The sequence below is a fragment of the Rhineura floridana genome, chromosome 6 (assembly GCF_030035675.1).
Source record: "Rhineura floridana isolate rRhiFlo1 chromosome 6, rRhiFlo1.hap2, whole genome shotgun sequence".
NCBI classification, from domain to species: domain Eukaryota; kingdom Metazoa; phylum Chordata; class Lepidosauria; order Squamata; family Rhineuridae; genus Rhineura; species Rhineura floridana.
In genome coordinates, this window is record NC_084485.1 from 101538926 (window position 1) to 101559014 (window position 20089).

The 20089-nt window shown below is 40.6% G+C and overlaps 1 protein-coding gene across 6 annotated transcripts in view; it reads left to right on the forward strand.

Annotated features, from left to right (window-relative positions):
* ROR1 (receptor tyrosine kinase like orphan receptor 1) overlaps positions 1-20089 on the forward strand; it is a 333715-nt gene that overhangs the window by 310056 nt on the left and 3570 nt on the right. For 5 of the 6 annotated variants that reach the window (XM_061633310.1, XM_061633311.1, XM_061633313.1 and 2 more), the window contains 4 exons: positions 7111-7238; positions 8347-8664; positions 9928-10173; positions 19328-19539. In XM_061633310.1, the coding sequence (XP_061489294.1) occupies positions 7111-7238; positions 8347-8664; positions 9928-10173; positions 19328-19539 (904 nt within the window). Of the gene's footprint in view, positions 1-6702; positions 6790-7110; positions 7239-8346; positions 8665-9927; positions 10174-19327; positions 19540-20089 lie in introns of all 6 variants that reach the window. The other variant, XM_061633315.1, reaches the window with a different exon arrangement.

Sequence of the window (20089 nt, forward strand, 5' to 3'; positions counted from 1 at the left end):
GGCAAGGCCGCGGTGCCTGCTTCGCCCCCAACTCTTTGGCCTCTACAAGAGCTGGGATTTGAAGTTTTTCTGCACCGGAGCTCTTTCTCCTTTGGAGGGGCATCCTTGGGCCAGGCGCCCCCCTTTCCTGCAGTACAGACATAACCCCTCCCTCCTGCGCTTCTCCTTCTGCTCCTCCAACAGACATGGTCTAGCCCCTCCAATTTGCATGGGCTCCACCCCCAACAAAGTCGAGGTTCCCATGCTAGGCAGGAAACAGACGCGGGGGAGAGGTGTGGGAGCCTGAGAACGCAGAAATTCTACCCTGCGCTCCAAACAGCGACCTTCAATCTGACTGCTTATCTGCAAACATAACTGGATCAGCTCCGCCAGGCTGCCGGGTGGAGAGGTGCGTACCAATTCATCCAGCACCTCCGGGCTAGGCCCATTCCGGTAGAAGTACATCAAAGCCAGGTCATTGTATTCCACCTCCTGGGCTAAGATGCAAAATGTGTTAGTATAGGTCGCCATGGATCCCCTCCCCTGCTTCAAAGTTCCCAGCTGGTGGGTGACCGTCTGCTTATGCTGAGGGTCATGAAACATCTCGTAGCAACCCACCCATATACTATGCTCAACATCAAAGGCCCTCCTCCGGGTGCCTACTCCGAGGGAAGCTTGGAGGATGGCAAAAAGGGAGAGGGCCTTCTCAGTGGTGGCCCCCAAATTATGGCATGATCTCCCTGACGAGGTGCACCTGGCGCTAACACTGTTATCTTTTTGGTGCCAGGTCAAGACATTCCTCTTCTCCCAGGCATTTTAGCATGTGTTTTTAAATTGCTTTTTAAATATGTGTTTTTAAATTTGTATATTTGTTTTTAATGTTTTTAATTGTTGTAAACCGCCCAGAGAGCTTCGGCTATGGGCCGGTATACAAATGCAATAAATAAATAAATAAATCTCGGTCATGGCTGTGATGCAGGCGGTATATTGTCCCAGGATAGGGTTGTTTCTTACAACATACGGGTAGCCCACTTGGCTGCTTCTCCTTCCAAGAGGCTGATAAAACACCACCTTCACATCACCATTTGGAAACTCTGCTTGACATACACGTATGTATAGTTCACACTGGGCAAGGAACGTGGTGAACTGGTCCCTCTGGCCACCATAGCGAGGAGGTAGTTCCACTGGCGCCTTGACTCGGATGGGTGATGCGGCCACCGGTGCCGCACCTCCTGGGACAATCAGTGCTTGAAGGTTTTGATTGGAGAGTGAAGCATCCATGTGAGATCAAAGCATCAAGTTAATTGTAGGTTTGGGCCTCAGCTTTTGTATGCCCTCTTAGAGATATGGGTAGGCCAGCTCTTCCCCCCCTTTACCCACGTGTTGGGTGGCTGTCATTTCCCCAGCTCTCACCTCTGTTTTGGAGCCACAGCCAGGCTGATGCTGCTCCTCTTCTCCCTTTGTAGACTGCACTGGCCAGCTGCCATCTGGGGCACCAACTGCTTGCTGCACTGACCCAGCATTCCCTCAGCACAGGCTAACTGAGTCAAAGCAGATTCTTGCCCTACTGCCATGCCAACACTGCTTACTTGCTCTAATCAATAAAATTGTAGCCTGTTTTTACCCATAAACCAACTGTTGGCTTTTATTCCTGCTGTGAAGGGGGGGGATGCATCACGCACCTGCCTCATAAATCAAAGATGAATTTGTTGCTGTGTCAGTTGCTGATTACTTTGTTTGCCTATAAACAGAAAGGCTGTTCATATATGCCAAGTTTGCCTTATTAACACCATCATCACCTGCAGTACTTAAAGTTATAACTAGTCCATTACACAAATGAAACTCAGTGAAATGAATAGTAGACCAAATCTTTTGTATAAAGGACTTCTGTCTGACTAAGGATTGTATAGAATCTAAGCAGGTACTTTGGGATTTGGCACAATGCTTATAGTCATTCCAAGATGTAAAAAGTATCCTGTTCTCTACCTCATAAGCAAAAAAAGAAAGAAAAAAGTTAAAGGCTCACACTGTGTTAAAGTGTGTATATAATAATTCCTACTTATGGCAAAGAATATATATGTGGCATTCCTCTAGAGAATCTCAGCTTCCTGGTCCAATATGTCAGGTAAATAGATTTTGTATGTGCAAAAACAGTGGAATGTTTTACTAAAGACAACTTCAGATACGTTAGACCTATATTATTTATACTAGAAAGCTACAACAAAGCCATGAAAGGTTGGCCATCTGGGTGGCCAACAAAGACAGAACTGCTTGACTGTGAAGTTGTTGTACTTCATCACTGTTAATAAAGCTCATGTTAAAAAAGTATCAAGTGTCAGCTAAAAAGGAATTTTGAAGAACAAAAGTATTAAAAGTAACCTAAGGGTTAAAACTGTGCTGGTTCCACAAGAGAAGTTCTTTCCTCTCATGTTTCAATTTAATTGGGATTTGACTTTAACTTCCTAGGCTAACAACTGAATGTGATTATCCGGTGATAAGTAACAAGTCCAGCTGCATTTTAAGTATCTATAGCTATAAAATAAATTATTACTGAGTATAAGACTGGCTCTTATTGCTACCCACAGAGCATTGATGAGAGTTCCATATACAGTAGGGCCCCGCTTACTGGCATTCCGTTTTCCGGCGTTCCGCTGATGCAGCAGCTTTCAGTGAGGGCAATTCCCCATTTTAAGGCCGTTTTTGTGACATTTTTGCGTGACGCGCCCCATTATTTTCAATGGGTTTCGCTTTATGGCGATTTCCGCTTTATGGCGGCAGTCTGGAACGGAACCTGACGTATAAGCGGGGCCCTCCTATACCTTAGGTGATGATACTGAGAGAGTAGTAAAATATTTCTTTGTTGAAGAAAAGCAGAGTTTTCCTTGGTACAAATACTGTCGCAAGGGAACCTAAGTTCTGCACTTTGACTAGATTATGGAAAAAATCAAATTTGTATATATCTGATTATGTTTGCATAATTCTGGTTCTTTCTCACCAGTAGTCTGGTTCAGTCTGTTTTGGGTTTCTGAGATTTTGCCTGATAGATTGCCCAACATGTTTTCAAGGATCTGGGCCACCATAAGAACTAGAAACTTTAATATTTTGTTTCTAGATCAGATATTTATTTTCATTAGCCACTGGCCTTTGCAATTTGAGTATAAAATACAAAAGTACATAAACAGCTAAGCTAGTAAATTTACCAAACCAAATTAAAGCACCAGCAATTGCAATTGGTACACAAATATAAACATAAGAACATTACTAAGCAGACAAAATTACCAAACTCAACTATAATTTAAAAATTATACAGTTTAAGACTCAGGGCACTGTTTTGGCCCTAATTTTAATAGTGGTTGATAAAAATGTTGCAGTTTTTGCTCAGTTTGCTAATATTGATCCGCAAGGAGAAAAGTCACATAATAATTCACTGGAAGCCCTGGCTGGGGCAGCAATTCTTTACACGAATCTCTGTACAAAGAGCAAAACAGCAGTACATGAACCACAGTTTTGACACTGCCATCTCCACATGGACATATTCGATTTTGTAATGGTATTCTCTTATAATGACCCTCAAGTACTGTTGAAGGAAGCACATTCAACTGTGCCCTGGAGAAGGCTCTTCTATATTTTGGGTATGTTAGATCCTGTAAATAAGATGCTACTGTATCCAAAGGGCAAGTTAGAAAATGGTCATACCAGGGTATCCTCTTTGTTTCTAACTTTTATAATAGTTTTGGCTTCTTGCTTTTGTTTTGTTTTTAAATCTTAACTAAGATTCTCAGAATTTCAGTTTCTGCACCAGATGCCAAATTACATGTTTATATGATGGTGGTGATGATGATGATGCAAGTGCATGAAATACGGAGACTTTTGTACAAAAGTACAGTACAATATGCAGTGCTTAGCATTTATAGTCATATCCTATTTGTCAGATCCTTATGTTGTATAGATTTCTTTATCCAAAGTTTGTAAGGTTAGACACCCTCCAAGACAAACCCAAAATAGCTCTGTCAAACAAAAAGTGAGTTCTAGGCGTTTCCTGCCATTTTCATAACTGTGAGCATATGAGCTGTAGTTCATGTTGAAAAACGATGTAAGAAAGCCACTAGGAAAGATCCAAGCAGTATTACCAGTGCTGTTTCATAACTAGTAACAGCTGCTGTTGATCTGACAGCAGCTACCATAGTTTTGTGCCTCTTCTCTGTGCAGAGCTGGCTTTCTAGAAATAAATTATTGCCAGTCATTTAATCTGCAAATAAGGAGGTTATTTTCAGAGGACTAGATTTGGTCCATACTCACCACCAGCATTGGGTTCCTTGTCTAGAATTTTTGGCAGCATGGCAGCTGAGCGGTGGGTGGCTGTTGGTATTTACAAAAATCTGGACCACTGCTTTTTCTGTGTGGCGGAGAGCTGGCCCAAAACACTTATATGGGTCTAGTCAATTCTAAAGATGCATCTGTACTTGTGAATTCAGGACCCAGTCCTCAAAACAGTTTCTTGTAAGTGATTCTGTCATCTAAATATTTTTTGCAGAAAAATTACTTGCATAAGTTAGGAGTGAAATTCATGAAAGAAATGGGAATTTTCATTAGCTGTTCTAAGATATCACATGAGCAATTAAATTATGTCAACATAATATTATTATAGCTCTTTTATTACTTTTAATTTTTGCTTCATATCACTCATGTGAAACTTCCTACAGCATAACTTGTTACAGAATACACAGGAAGTTCTTCAATCATTAATTGAATTGTCATAGAATCGCATCACCTAAAAGATTTGGTAGTAACGACACATACAGAAAGATACATCTGTGGAAAAGAATGTGTTAATTCACCCTTAATTCTGTCTATTCAGACAACATAGTTCCATGCAGGGTATGATGAACAGAGGGAGGAATTAAGTTATCAGAAGTCCACCTTCAATTATTTATGTATTCATTTATTAAATTTATATCCCGCCCTTCCTCCCAAAGGAGCCCAGAAAATACATTAGCAAGCCTCAAATGATACAAAAATAGTATCTGAGATAATTTTCTTTCCCCTTCCCAAAGTGAAATATAGGCTCTGAATTTCCAAATTTTTGTCATGAAACAGAGTGAGCATGCATTCATTTTTAAGTGGGACACAACTATTTTGTACTCCTTTGGAAAGTATGACAGAATATTATTTATCCATTTGCATTAAAGTCTTCTTGCCAAGCAAAAGCTTTTACATTTTACTCCACATAGAGTTGGAACAACATTACAGAATATGGCAGGGAGTTTGTTAAGAGAACGAAAATAAATCACAGGTTTGAATATATGTGTTAGTATGTTCTGCTATATATAATAGTAAAATTACCTATCTGAAGGCGCATAAAATAAGTTACCCAATTGAACAGACTCTTTTCCATATATTCCATCTCCACATGTTAAATCAAAGAAACATATTTCTTCTCATAGGCAAAGCTCCTTCTGTTTATTTATTTAAAATATATGTATATGCTACTTTTCAGGGCAAAGACCTCCCAAGTTAGCTTGAAAAAGATAGTGATAATTCAGTTAGGAAGGAAGATCATTTATGTGAAGCTTACTACAAATCTTAAAATAGAAGGGAGTACAAAAAGAGGAAGGCCAAACAAGTGATGGATTGATTCCATAAAGGAAGCCACAGACCTGAACTTACAAGATCTGAACAGGGTGGTTTAGGACAGATGCTCTTGGAGGTCGCTGATTCATAGGGTTGCCATAAGTCGTAGTCAACTTGAAGGCACATAACAACAACAAACCATTGAAGTAAATGAGGCTTAACTAACTTTCTCTATGCTGGGGGACTGTTCTCCCACTTACCAGGAAAAGGATTTATTCCTTTCATTGTTCAGTATTTAACCATAAATAGATGGACTTTGAGTTTTGAACCCAAATTTGGGCAGTTCTTATAATGGAAAATCTAGTATTATATAAGCATTCAGAAAGCAAAATGACTTGTTGTAAATATCACAACTAGTGTAGCAAAAAAAAGTTCCTTCACAAATTCTAGATCCACACAGAAAGGCTTCATTTTCAAAATAAACCAGCAGTGGGGAACTGGATCTGACCAGTTGGCAGATTATTACCTGCACCCGTGGGCCAACGTTAACAGGATGGCGCAGCCACCCACCTGGCAATCACCTGACATCACAATGACATCAGGTAACCTGTTTTCATCCCATATGTTGTGCAGTGCTTTGAAGCTCTAACAGTCAACTGATCAATGGAGCTTCAAGGCACCATGCATGGCTTTCTGCAAGCCCCCCACATCAGCAGTTGGTTAGGGCTTGTGTAGAGCCCTGTGTGGTGCTTCAAAGACCCGATGATCGACAGTTCTTTGGTGCTTCAAAGCACTGCTCAGAGCTCTCTGCAAACACTATCAGCTGATTGTTGGGTCTTACAAAGAGCCATGCAAGGTGCTATGCAACCCCCTTTTTGGAACAGCCACATATTTACCTGCTCCAGATCCGACATCAGGTATAGGGCAGGTAGGTGTGACTTGGCCAAAATAGCTTGTAGGCCAAATGGGTCAATCTGGAGGGCCTAATTAGGCCCACAGGCTGGATGTTTCCTACAGCTGAAATAAATCTTACTGTGAATTGCTTGTTCCAAGACTTTTCTTGGCATCTGTAGCATGAGGCAACTTGGGTATTTCCAGCTTTGAATATTATTGTTTATTTACATATTTCTGCATGCTTCTTGTTTCTTCCAGCCCTTAAGATACCATTACAGCTCACTTCTTCACTAAAAAGCAGCATTAGGAGGGGGAGAATTCAGAGATGTGCAGCAGTATGAAAAGGTGCATGAAATCATTTTCCACTACAACCCTTCTCTACCTAGACATTCTGGGAAGCTTTGGACTTTCTAGGTGGGGAACGGTAGTTAGAACAAAGATGAATTGTTTAATTTGATCTAATGTCTGAAAAAGATAAAGTGGGAGAAGAGGAATTTTTATGGAGTCACCATTGAAATATGAGTACAGGAAAGATCTGACTACCTTGAATGAATTCAAAATTGTGTCTGCCCAAGGCAATTGTATTCAAGGTGTTTATGTAAAATATTTCTGAGTAATCCACAATGCTCATCACAGTGTAATTATGTTATGCATATTTGATTTTAGTGATGAATATGAAGAGGATGGATTTTGTCAGCCATACAGAGGAATAGCATGTGCGAGATTTATTGGAAACCGAACCATTTATATGGAGTCTCTCCATATGCAAGGCGAAATAGAAAATCAGATTACTGGTAGGTTAAGAATTCCCTTTCTTCTATTTTCAGCTAGATTGCCTTCATCCTTGACCATGCCATAATCTACGTTATAGCAAGCTTGCTTTGGATTTAGTATATTTAATATACTAATTTTGCTCTTACATGTTCAGTAGAATATTTGATTAGCACTATGGTAAATATATTCAGAAGAAATAAGACATGCAGTTCCCTTTACAAATTTTGAAAACACTATCATGAAAATAAAATTGGTACTTAAAAAGATGTAATACAAAAATATCTTTGTATATTATTTGAACTTTACTGATATTTTCCATGATGTGTATATTATTTATAGCTTTTCAACTTTATAAAAAATAAATAGGCCACAGCCCAGACAAAGTTAGTGGTACTTAAGTTCCATCGAAAAAGAATGGTAGATTTATTATCACTTAACTCCAGCCTCATCAATGGGGTTTTCAGTGCCACTATGGCTGTAGTCCAGTTGATGCCCTTGCATTTGCAGAAAGGCTTTTGCTCCAATGAATACCTCTATTAATGGAAAAGGTACTGAGATCATTACTGCTGATTCCCCTGCTCCCTGAAGCCTAAAAACAGTTCTAGGGAGTTGGGGAAAATCTTCAGAACAGCATGGAAGGTGGTGCAGAGGCTGTAGTGCTCTTTCATTAGTGGAGGCAACCACTGGATCAAAAGCCCTTCCATGAGCGCAAGGGCACCAACTGGGATTCCGTTCTGCCTTACTTTTATAGGCCAGTGTTCCCTAAAAGCAGGGCTGCATATTTTGAGACTCACCATGTGAAACTTGGGCCTTGATCTGTGGTCTATAAACCATGTATTGTGACCTGCTAGGTGCTTAGCAACTATCCTGTTGTTTCTCCATGCAGACAGGAAAAAAACAGAAATGAGTCCATAGCAGGCTCCCTTCAGTGTGCCAGGCCACAAGTTGTGCAGAGTTGTCAACATTTGACGTGAAATGATTTCTGAAAATTTCAAACTAAAAGTCTCCAAGAAATAGATGTCCTATTGTGTATATTATTTGGAAGTAGTAAACTGTGTGCAAGTATTATTGCATTGAATATGTCACTTCACATCATGTCTCAACTTCTTTGGTATGTGTGTATTACAGCTGCCTTCACTATGATTGGAACCTCCAGTCATTTATCTGATAAATGTTCCCAGTTTGCGATTCCTTCACTGTGCCATTATGCTTTTCCATACTGTGATGAGACTTCTTCAGTTGCAAAGCCACGGGATCTATGCCGTGATGAGTGTGAAATTCTGGAAAATGTCCTTTGTCAAACTGAGTATATCTTTGCAAGATCCAACCCCATGATTCTGATGCGCTTAAAGCTGCCTAATTGTGAAGATCTTCCACAGCCTGATAGCCCAGAGGCTGTAAATTGTATCCGTATTGGCATCCCTATGGCAGATCCAATCAATAAGAGTGAGTGATAGTTGTGAACTTGATGTCTTGCAAATGAAATATCTTATCTGTCTTTGGTACTTTCACTAAATGTCAAGAAGAATTAGTAATATGGTTTGTAAACAGAGAAGTTCATATTTGCAGATTACAGGAATACCCCGCTATACGGACCTTCACTTTAAGGACACTCGTGAGTACGGACATACTTACAGTAGCACCATTCCCCTGTTTACATACGCAAGAACAGACACTTAACCTTTGGTTGTGGCCTGTTCTTTCGGTGCGTGGGGGGTGGAAAGAGACACGATCGTGCGACCGCGAATCAGCTGGGAGGCGCGATCGCGATCAGCTGCGAGGCGTGGCGGCGCAGCAGTAGAGGTGCCGCAGCGCAGCAGCAGAGGCTTTAGCGCGGGGCTTTGAGGCTCCGCATGAAGGAGATGTAGCACAGTGGCGGCGCAAGTGAAAAAAGGTAGTGCTTCACTTTAAGTACATTTTTGGTTAACGTACTTGCTCTGGACCCATTGCATACATTAATGCGGGGAATTCCTGTACTAGCATGGTAGGAAGCCCAGCTCATTATTCCAGAATCCATCTTCTAATACGCCCGCCCATTTTGTCTGGATTTAGTTTGCCAGCAGTTTATTTAGAATGCCTTTTAAAATTTAAATTCAGAATTTAAAAAATATTATTTGAACTGTTCTTAGTATTCTTATACCAGTTAATGTCTGGTATCCCAAGCCTTGCTCATTAAAGTCCCCATTAGACATTCCATTAAAGTAAACGGCACTACTAATGGTAACGAAAGACTTCTTATAAGGCCAAAGGTTGCTATGCAGTGCTTGTAGGCTACATTAGTAGGCCTAACTCCAGACACTGAGTAGAGTTCATGTTAGATTACAGACTGATTAGAATTAACATAATATCAAATTTAAAGATAGCTTGGTAACATTTGGGTCTCATTTCTCTTTACTTTCATGCCAAAATAGGTGATTAATTTCAGGTTTCCAGGCAAGTTTTTATTTCTTATATTTTATTCTAAAACCTTTTGGAATCAGTTTTTTATTACTGAAACCTAACTTTTAAATGTTCTCAAAAATATGAATGAGTAGCAAGCCTAGCATTTTGGCCTCTGCAAATTGGGAACCTGAACTGAATTTCAGAAGATAAGTCAGCAGAAGCACACCCTATCTCATTGTTGGAGATAGCTTTCATGTTCTTATACCAATCAGTATGTGCAGAATACCCTCCTGATTCACTATAGTGAACTGCTGTCTTCTTTTACAGATCACAAATGTTATAACAGCACAGGAGCAGACTATCGAGGGACGATGAGCATCACAAAATCTGGGCGACAGTGCCAGCCGTGGAATTCTCAGTATCCCCACACACACACATTCACTGCTGTGCGCTATCCAGAGCTAAATGGGGGCCATTCCTACTGCCGTAATCCAGGGAATCAGAAGGAGGCTCCATGGTGCTTCACCTTAGATGAACATTTTAAATCGGAGCTGTGTGACATCCCTGCTTGTGGTAAATGCAGCTTTCCTATTTTGAAAGGGAAATAGGCAAATTGCTTTATTGTGTTTGCTTGACAGTTTGCATTGCTTTAGACTGTGGGCTAACATACACGTGACATTAGTGACATGTTTAAACAACTGGGTTTGACTTTTTCTTGGGAGAAGGTGGTTCTGATCCATATTGGGGGCCTGTGCCAGGTTTTTATTTTATTTATTTTTTTTGCTAAACATTGCTCCCTTCTTGCTGTTTATTGCTCCCAGAAGTGCCATTTGAAGCAAATAGCAGCTAGGTAGATGGCAGCTTTCAGAGAAACCAGTGTGGACCCCCAATCTGGATCAGGAACATATTCTAGAATGGGGGCCCACAGTTGCATTTTCTCCAAAATAAAAGCAGCCTGAATGACCACCCTTGTTTAAACACTACTTATTCCATGTGTAGGTTGACCCTGAATAACCAGCCTGAGAAAGTCACAGTTAAGAAGTCACACTCTCATTTGGTGTTTAGAGCAGTTGTGTGTGTGTTTTTTTAAAAAAATAGCAAATCTCTCCTAGCATTTGCCATTTGTACATCTTGTACCTTTTGGTAGATAACTGTAAGGTGCAGTATAAATGATTACAAGAAATCAGCCTACTAATATTGTTTAGTGAGTTCAACAGGAGTACACTAGATTTCATGGAATGAAATCAATGAATGATTTGCATGAGCAAGTTCTAAACATGCTCATTGAAATGAAACTGGAACGTTCTAAGGTAAGGAGAGAGCAAGTGAGGTAGAATTACCCTTCTTTGAAAATGAGAGGATGGTGAAGAGAGGGGTGCTGGAAGCTAGCTTGGAGTGGCAAGAGGAGAAGCCAAATAAAAGTCTGGGTGTGGCAAAAGGAATTCTCAAAAGCCAGTCAGGATGACTGAGCCATGCGAAGTGTTCAGCCGCACAACAGAGATGAATTGGTGCCGAGAAATAAGCAGGACTCAGATCCTGCCGGTGAACAATAGTCAGGAGCAGTGTGGCCAGTGCAGGCCTAGTTATGGATGAGAAACATGAAGTCCTTAAAAGAAGGGGCAATCCAGGCTTCAGTATCTTTACAAGAGTCTGATGAGTCTGTCTATCAAAGAGTTTTAGACAGGGAAGCTTTCTCAGTACCAAGCAGCATTCACAGTTCCTATGTTTGATGGGAACATATTGGATCTCAATGGCTATTGGAAGGGTCTGGTGGGTTCCAGGAGCTATGAGAGACCACCAGCCTACTAATTAGCAGAGCCCCATATACATACAAAGAAACATATTTTTTATTATTACTTAGATGGTGTGGATTTATTTTCAAAACAGATAAACCAAGCAGACTCCAGTCGAATTACAGGGGAATGCACGGAACAATGTACAGTTCAGAAAATCATAGCATACAAAGTTCTAAACCAACTACAGAATGCTTCAGTATGGTAAAACTAATATAAAAGTAAGACTAATACATTATATCAAATGTTATTAGATGTGGACTTTGGCCACAACTGTAGTTTTAAGTATTTGGTGGGTAATTTACAGCAGTTTAAATTATATTCACTTTCTGTAGTTGCAGGAGCTGCATTAATATTGCCTCTTATGGCTCATAAGCTAGTGTTTGGTCACCCCGCTGTAGTCACTTCTGCAACTTAATGCAAATTTCCCATCAGTTCTATAGTGCATGTGTCTGACTTTGTATTATTTTTATTAGCTTTGGTGTTACTAAAAATAAAAATAGCAAAAATAAGATGCAAAGCAACTTCTCTATTTCAGAAAAGTATGTTTATTTATTGCTTGCATTTGTATACCGCCCCATAGCGGAAGCTCTCTGGGCGGTTTACAACAATTAAAAACATTAAAAAGTAATGTAATGTTACTACATTAATGGTCAAACGGTCACATTAATTGGCATTTTGAACTGTGTACAATGTTGCTGAAGTGTGAATTATCTTAGGACTGTAATGTTCATAGTTTTTGGTACTATACAATACTCAGAATTGATGACAGTTTGAATTGTGAAACTTGCTTAATTGAGATCCATTTAACAAAGCTTTGTGGTGTTATCTGCAGTTTAAGAGAAATTATAATTCCACATAATTGGTGAACTGTTGTACATATGGAATTATCCCTGAGGCCTCCATATATACTTTAGTCTAGGATTAGAAGCTATTCTAGTAGTATCACTGGGTGCCTTTTTTAGTTCTAGCAGATGTAACAGTAATTAAATTTCAAGTTTGTGTAGAGGTAACAACAAAAAGTCTTTGTAAGAATACAGTGGGGAAGAATTCCGAGTTTAAAGGATGGTAATATATTTGAGCTTGATTGGAGACTTCTGAGGCACAACAGAAAGAACAAGGTATTTTAGATTGTAATGAATGGTCCAGTTCTTGTAAGTTTAATGATGATGATGATGATATTATGGTAATGAAGTAGAATTCCCAATCCTTCTGTTTCCTCCTTAAGGCTGGGCAGCCATAAAGAGCAGGTGGGGGAGGGCATACACAGTATTTTAGTGATATGAGAGTTCTGCTCTCCTCAGTAAGTCCAAGAAGATCTGAATGTGAAGCTGCCAGCTGAAGTAACCATTGTAGCTACCAGTATTTGCCGTTCCTAACCATGAGCAGCTCCTGCCTGACACCTTCTGATGTGAAGGTATATAAAAGGAAAGGGTGATGAACAGGAAAAACAGCAAATATAAGGAGTGATTTTTGTCTAATTAATATATATCAAGATACTAGGGGCTCCATCCCTCCTCGCTTTGCTCGTCAACCCCCCTTAATGTTGCCAGTGCTCCCTCCCCAGGTCACCAGTGCTCCCACTCCCCCCACAGGACACCAGCACTTCTCTCCCTCCCCCCATGGGTCACCAGCACTCCCCTCCCTCCCCCCACAGGACACGAATTTTCTCCTCCCTCCCACCTCCCTCTCCATGGGTGACCAGCTCTCTCTCCCCCCATGGGTCTTCCTCCCCCTCCCTCCCCCCACCCACAGAGTCAGGCCCAGTAAGCACAGCTTCCTGCACCCCTTTACTCGCTCACCCGTGCACTGCCTCCACTGGTGCCTTGTGCACCACTGCGAGTGGGTGCCTCGTGTGCCACCACTGCCAGGTGCTTCATGTGCCACTTTTGCTGCTGCTGCTGCCTCACATGTCACTGCCACCGGGCACTTCGTGTACCATTGCCACCGCTGCTCAGCATCACCTGCCTAGTCTTGCAGCGCCGTGCTACTTGTGAACGCTTAGAAAAATATAATATTTTAAAGTAAAAAAAACATACATTAGTTAATCTTAGTAGGCAAATATACCTTTGCCTGATTTATTGTGATCAGGGGATTTACATGCTATGTCTAAATAAACAAATCTATATATATCTTTTAAAGACTGATAAGACAGTAGCCTGGCTCATATGTAAAGTTCCCAGAAACCCCCTCCCCAAAAAAAAGTTTATTAGAGCAGGAATAAGCAATGAGCTTAAATAGTGTTCTTCCTCTTCCTTCCTCTTTTTACACACCTGACTTCAAAGAAAACTTTCTGGTTTATTCAATTTACCATGCCATCTGAACTGGGAAACTAGTTTAAGTGAACTCTAGACATCAGGATCAAACTGTGGTTTGCAATCCTGATTTGTAGGGAGCACTTAAATCAAAGTTTCTTGGTTCATATGTAAAACCACACAAGCTGTAGTTTTAACAAACCAGGAAGCCAAGCTGGATCAAAAGCTCAACTAGCCCTTTTCTCAGGGTGGCCAACCAGATGGCTATGGGAAGCCCACAAGCAGGACATATGCACAACAGCAACTCTCCCCACTTGTGTGCCCCAGCAACGGGTATTCAGAGACATACCACCTCTGATACTTGGAGACAGTACACAGCCATTTTGACTAGTACCCATTGATAACCTTCCCTGAATTCTCCTTTCAGTCCAGGTGCATGAGATGAGAAGGTGGGAATGCCCAAGCTCAGTTCTCCTCCAGCAAAACATAGTTTGTTGGAGTGAAAACATTACATCTTAACTGCGACAATAGGTTTGAAAAAAGTTTTTTACATTTTTTAACAAACTTCCATCCTACAGTATAGAATTTATCCATGGGCGGGGGGGGGGGATCACCATAATTGCATAGCCCTTAAAACTACCCTGAAAATATTTTAAAAGTTCTTAGCCCACTCTAAAAGCCTTTGAGGATGATGATAGTCTCAAAAACAGCAGAAAAAAAGGGAATGAGCTGGACTCAAAACATTTTCAAAAGACATGCTTCCTTGAGTTTTGACATATGCTCATGTACTTCTTGGTTATTTAAATAGAGGGGGCTAGAGGTGAAACAAGTTTTGCTGCCAGAAATCCAAAAAGTCTCTTCTCTTCTCTTATTCTTAAAAGACTCATCAAGTGGTTGTGATGCTTCTGGTCTCTCTCATTTCTTTCATCACTTTGCTACATATGGTTTCTTTGACTTAGTAGTTCACATCTCCTCTTCCAGCATTCAAGATATGTCAGCCTAATGTTCAAGCTGCTACTCACCTCTTGGCAGGGCTTGAACTGGACCAGTACTCAGTTTTTTGGATGGAATCACCAACTCTTTTGGCAGCATACCTTACTGGCCAGCATTTGTTATGGCTGTTTCAGGAATGGGTGGTGGGTGTCAGCAGACATCAGCTGTTAGCAATCCAGGAGTGATGTGGAGTCCCCAGGAGGTTACATTCTTGCAAGAATAGAGTGCAAGAATGAGGAAGACCATTATCTGGTTCTCTAGCACTGGAGGAATTGGAAAGATTTATTTATTTATTTATTTATTAGATTTTTATCCCGCCATTCCTCCCAGTAGGAGCCCAGCCTTCAGATTAACTCCCAGCCTTCAGAATTTAAAAAAAGAAACAGATATACTTGTGTTGAGCAAACAAGCATCTTCCCAGAGGCAGGGAGGACTTTATAAACTTCCAAACTTTTTTTTCCAAAATGTGCATGCTCAAGAGCAAACAATGGGAAGGGCAATTTCCTTCCTATTACAATATGATATCCACATGCCCCTCCATTTTTTCACTTCATTTTTTTAGGAGGATTTGAGAATACCAGCAACAAAAAGGAAACATGATGCATAACAATACAAGATTATTAATTAAGAGATAATAAATAAAATGTACTAATTATACCCAGGGCTGTGGAGTCGGTATGCCAAACCTTCGACTCCGACTCCTCTATTTTTCTACTGTCCGACTCCGACTCCACCCAAAATTGCTTCTTGTCAATTAAAATTTATTTGGAAGAGAGTCGGTACATTTCTACCGACTCCGACTCCACCCAAAATTGCTCCTGACTCCGACTCTGACTCCACGACTCCGACTCCACAGCCCTGATTAAACCTCCCTAGTTTATCATGGATGGACTTATTTATTTATTAGATATATACCCCACCCTTTCTCCCAGTAGGAGCCCAGGGTGACTTGTGGTAGTTAAAACAGCCAGAGAGGTTTGCTAACAGTTGAGAGAATTTTGATGTGTAAATTATGCTACTGAACAGAGTTTTTTAATGCAAGGTTCTTAAGAGCTTCATAGAACTCAATAGAGTTGACAACCCTCCTTCAGTCAGGGATCCTTAGCCAGAATTAGCTACAAATGAGGCACTTCTGCTTCACTTTCCTCACCATCTTCCACAGAGGGTCCTCTGGGGCTCAAACCTGGTATGCAAGACTTGGGTGTACATACATGATCTGCAACAGAAGTGACAGGCTGTCCGTATTGCAAAGTGGCCTTATTCAAGTAGGAAAGGCAGAAGAGGGGCAGACCAGACTACTAAAAATGGGCTTTGGGGCACAGCTGGAAACAGCGCAGAACACCAGCTACAGCAGCAGCCTCTCTCCAGTCTCATTCCGTTTTCACTTGTCTCATTTTCTTCACTTTGTCTCATTTTTTTGTTTTTTGTAAAAGCAGCGCCGCTTTCTCACCCTGAAGCATTAGGGTCTTCTGAAATGTATTCAGGATCTGACTTAGTACCTTTGGCATTTTTCAGATAGTTTAGAAAGAGTGGGAGAAATAAATCCAGCCAGGTATATAATAGAAGCCTATATACTATTTTTTCCCCTAGGAACTTGTAACAGATCATGGTTTAACATTACATTTGAACAATGCCAGTGACTACGCAGTGGATGGCATAAGAAAGTCTAGATAAATTAGAGAACCAGAAATTAAGAGTTGTACTTTTGCCCATACCTGGAGGAGCATGTCAGGCCCCTTCCTGTGGTCACCACCTTGTCATGGTCCTACCTCAGGGTCCTGCTCTCAAAATGGTTCTCTCACCGGCTGTAGCAAAGATCTCTCAAGATCCCCCTGCTAGGCAGCACCACCAGACACTCCCTGTAAACAATATTGCCTTGAGACTGTGCCTGGCTTATTGCTACGTTGTGTCTGGGTGCACTTACAGGCCTCAACCCCCCTGTATCTTTGTGCCTATAAAGATTACAGCCCTGGGTTGCTCTGGATACCTGATGATGTTTACACTATCTCTTCACCGCTGCCACCATTGATACTGTTTCCCAACCTTGGTATATGCCCTGCCCACCCTTCTGGTCTGTGTAAACCCAGCCAAGGATCAGCCGTTTTGGTAAACCAAGAAATATTTATTTATATACACAGGGAATAACAAGATTACTTAAAGGTTTAGTCAACAAGCGTGTGGTTTCATAAGTTGCATTACTCTTTATGTTTCTAGTCGTCAATATCCTGCCTCACTACCCGCCTAATCCAAGCCACCCTATCCAAAACCAACCCACCGAACCAACCGACCCCCCTCTCAACTGTCATCCTCTCATTTATACCTTCAGGCACTCAAACACTCAGCCAATTATCATACTACACTCATCAGCATTCCAACCCATGTACTCCCCCCTCTCACCAGTCCACTTACCACATATACTCTAATAACCCTGAACTTACCATATTTATTTATTTATTTAATTTGTATCCCGCCCTTCCTCCTAGCAGTATTTACAGTATTATATATACAGGGACATCACAGAGCACAATTAGGAATACTTAAAAGAAATTTGAGAACTAGCCTGCACTTGAATTTTAGAAATGAAGGGGTTCATGTCACAGTAAGATAATACAGTCTCATACCTTCAGGGTTTTAAACAATAGTATCTTTTGGCTCTCTAGAATATTATACATTATGCATGTAGCTTTTTCCTAAAAGATATGGAAAACATTCCATCCAATTTGGTTTGGCCAAGGCATTGTATAATTGCCTGGCTTTCCAAATCTGTTGGCAACTTTTCAATATAATCAAAAAGACTCAGCCAAATTTTTCTGGTGTGGAAATTATTGAGACGCACCTAGCCATTTATGAGTTACACCACAGGCACTACAGATGGACATTATTGTAATGATACATAAACCCACTCTCTGCAAAGAAAACAATTGGTTTTGCTTTTTTTCCTAGTAAGGCAATTTTGAGCTTCAAAACTACTGCTGTGCCAAAAGGCAGTATTGCAAAAACAGTTAATTCTATACTAAGCATTCAATGGCCCTTGTATCTCTTAATATCTATTCTATCCTATTACAGGGCAACCACATCCAATTTGCATGGATATATATCTTTTTTTTTTGTCTAGGTTATCTTAATTCTTAGTCAACCACTATCAAGTCTTCACTAAAGAATACCTTTGGCATGCATGAACTAAGAGAAGATAATTTGTTGGAGATTTAAAAGTGCTTCTCAATGTTCACTTCATACCCTGTGGCTATTGAGTAAATTCATATAATAATAGTTTGGGGGATGGGATTTGGCTAGCTTTTTCCAAATAAGATCTGTGACTATCCACCCGGAGCCAAAAGTGCCTCCACATGAACTGATCTCAGACCTATTAACACACAGCTATCTAGCTGATAAGTAGCCCTTGTACTAGAATCATAGAATCGTAGAGTTGGAAGGGGCCTGTAAGGCCATCGAGTCCAACCCTGCTCAATGCAGGAATCCAGATTAAAGCATACCTGACAGGTGGCTGTCCAGCTGCCTCTTGAGAACCTCTTGAGACTACTGTAACGCACTCTACGTGGGGCTGCCTTTGAAGACTGTTCGGAAACTTCAGCTGGTGCAACGAGCTGCAGCCAGAATGTTAACTGGGGCTGGTTACAGGGACCATACAACTCCCCTGCTGCAACAGCTCCACATAATACATATTATTACATAATAATAATAATAATCTTGAATGCTTGAGTGTTGGAGAGCCCACCACCTCCTTAGGTAATTGGTTCCACTGTCGTACTGCTCTAATAGTTAGGAAGTTTTGCCTGATGTTCAGGTGAAATCTGGCTTCCTGTAATTTGAACCCATTATTCCGTGTCCTGATGATCGAGAATGATCCTAAGATGATCAAGAAGAGATCCTGGCCCTTCTCTTTGTGGCAACCTTTCAAGTACTCAGAAGAGTGCTATCATAGCTCCCCTCAGTCTTCTCATCTCAAGGCTAAACATGCACAGTCCTTTCAGTTTCTCTTCATAGGGCTTTGTTTCCAGTCCCCTGATCATCCTTGTTGCCCTCCTCTGAACCTGTTCCAGTTTGTCTGCATCCTTCGTAAAGTGTGGTGTCCAGAACTGGATGCAGTACTCAAGATGAAGCCTAACCAGTGCCGAATAGAGGGGAACCAATACTTAAAGCGATTAGGAAACTATACATCTGTTAATGCAACCTAAAATAGCATTCACTTTTTTGCAGCCACATCACACTTTTGGCTCACATTCAGCTTGTGATCAACAACAATCTCAAGATCCTTCTCGCATGTAGTATTGCTTAGCTAAGTATCCCCCATCTTATAACTGTGCATTTGGTTTCTTTTTCCTAGGTATAGAACTTTGCACTTATCCCTTTTAAATTTCATTCTGGTGTTTTCCGCCCAATGTTCCAGCCTATCAAGATCCCTTTGAATTTTGTTTCTGTCTTCCAAGGTATTAGCTATCCCTCGCAACTTTGTATCATCTGTAAATTTGATAAGCATTCCCTGCACCTCCTCATCCAGGACTATTTGCTGTTCAGCTAAGAAATACAACAGTGAGCAGGAACAGTTAATGTGACACACAAACCTGATTGGGAATATTATGTCTTTATTATGTGTACAACACTGCACTGTGATTTTACACTTCCCCCCCCCATTGTTTCCCACCCACTTCTTTTTTTCTGAAATAGACACAAAGGACTCCAAGGAAAAAAATAAAATGGAAATCCTCTATATATTGGTGCCAAGTGTTACCATTCCCTTGGCTATTGCCTTGCTATTTTTCTTCATCTGTATTTGCCGCAACAACCAAAAGTCTTCCTCCCCTCCAGTACAAAGACAGCCTAAGCACGTGAGAGGACAGAATGTAGAGATGTCGATGCTAAATGCATACAAACCAAAGGTACTGTTGATGAAATCTACTTTATATGCCAATGTCATAAAAGAGAAAGAGTTCTACTTAGTATTCTAACTCAAAAAACCTTTGATATTTAAGTCTCTTCCAGCTCTTTTTGGTACTATTGTTTTCCTAACAATGTGTTACTCCCAGCTGGCTGCATATCACAAATAACAGTAGACAATATTAGAATTATTTCCATTCCATAAAATAAGATTTTTTTCTTTGAATATAGAATCATACTGAGTTTCAAACACATGGTGACTGATTCAATGAAAAAAATAAATAAACCAAATCATTGGTTTTATATATGAGACTTTATACATCCTATTCTTGTTTACCTGGAACTCAGTTGTATAGGACTCAGTGGGATTTCCTTCTGAATGGATATTTATAGGATTGCACTGTTAGGCTGCCATCCTAAATACATTTACTACAGAGTAATCTCTAATTCAAGACATCCACTGATTTATAAGGTCGCCATAAGTCGTAATTGACTTGAAGGCACATAACAACAACAACAACAAACTATATGCTTAGGATTGTACTGCTAATT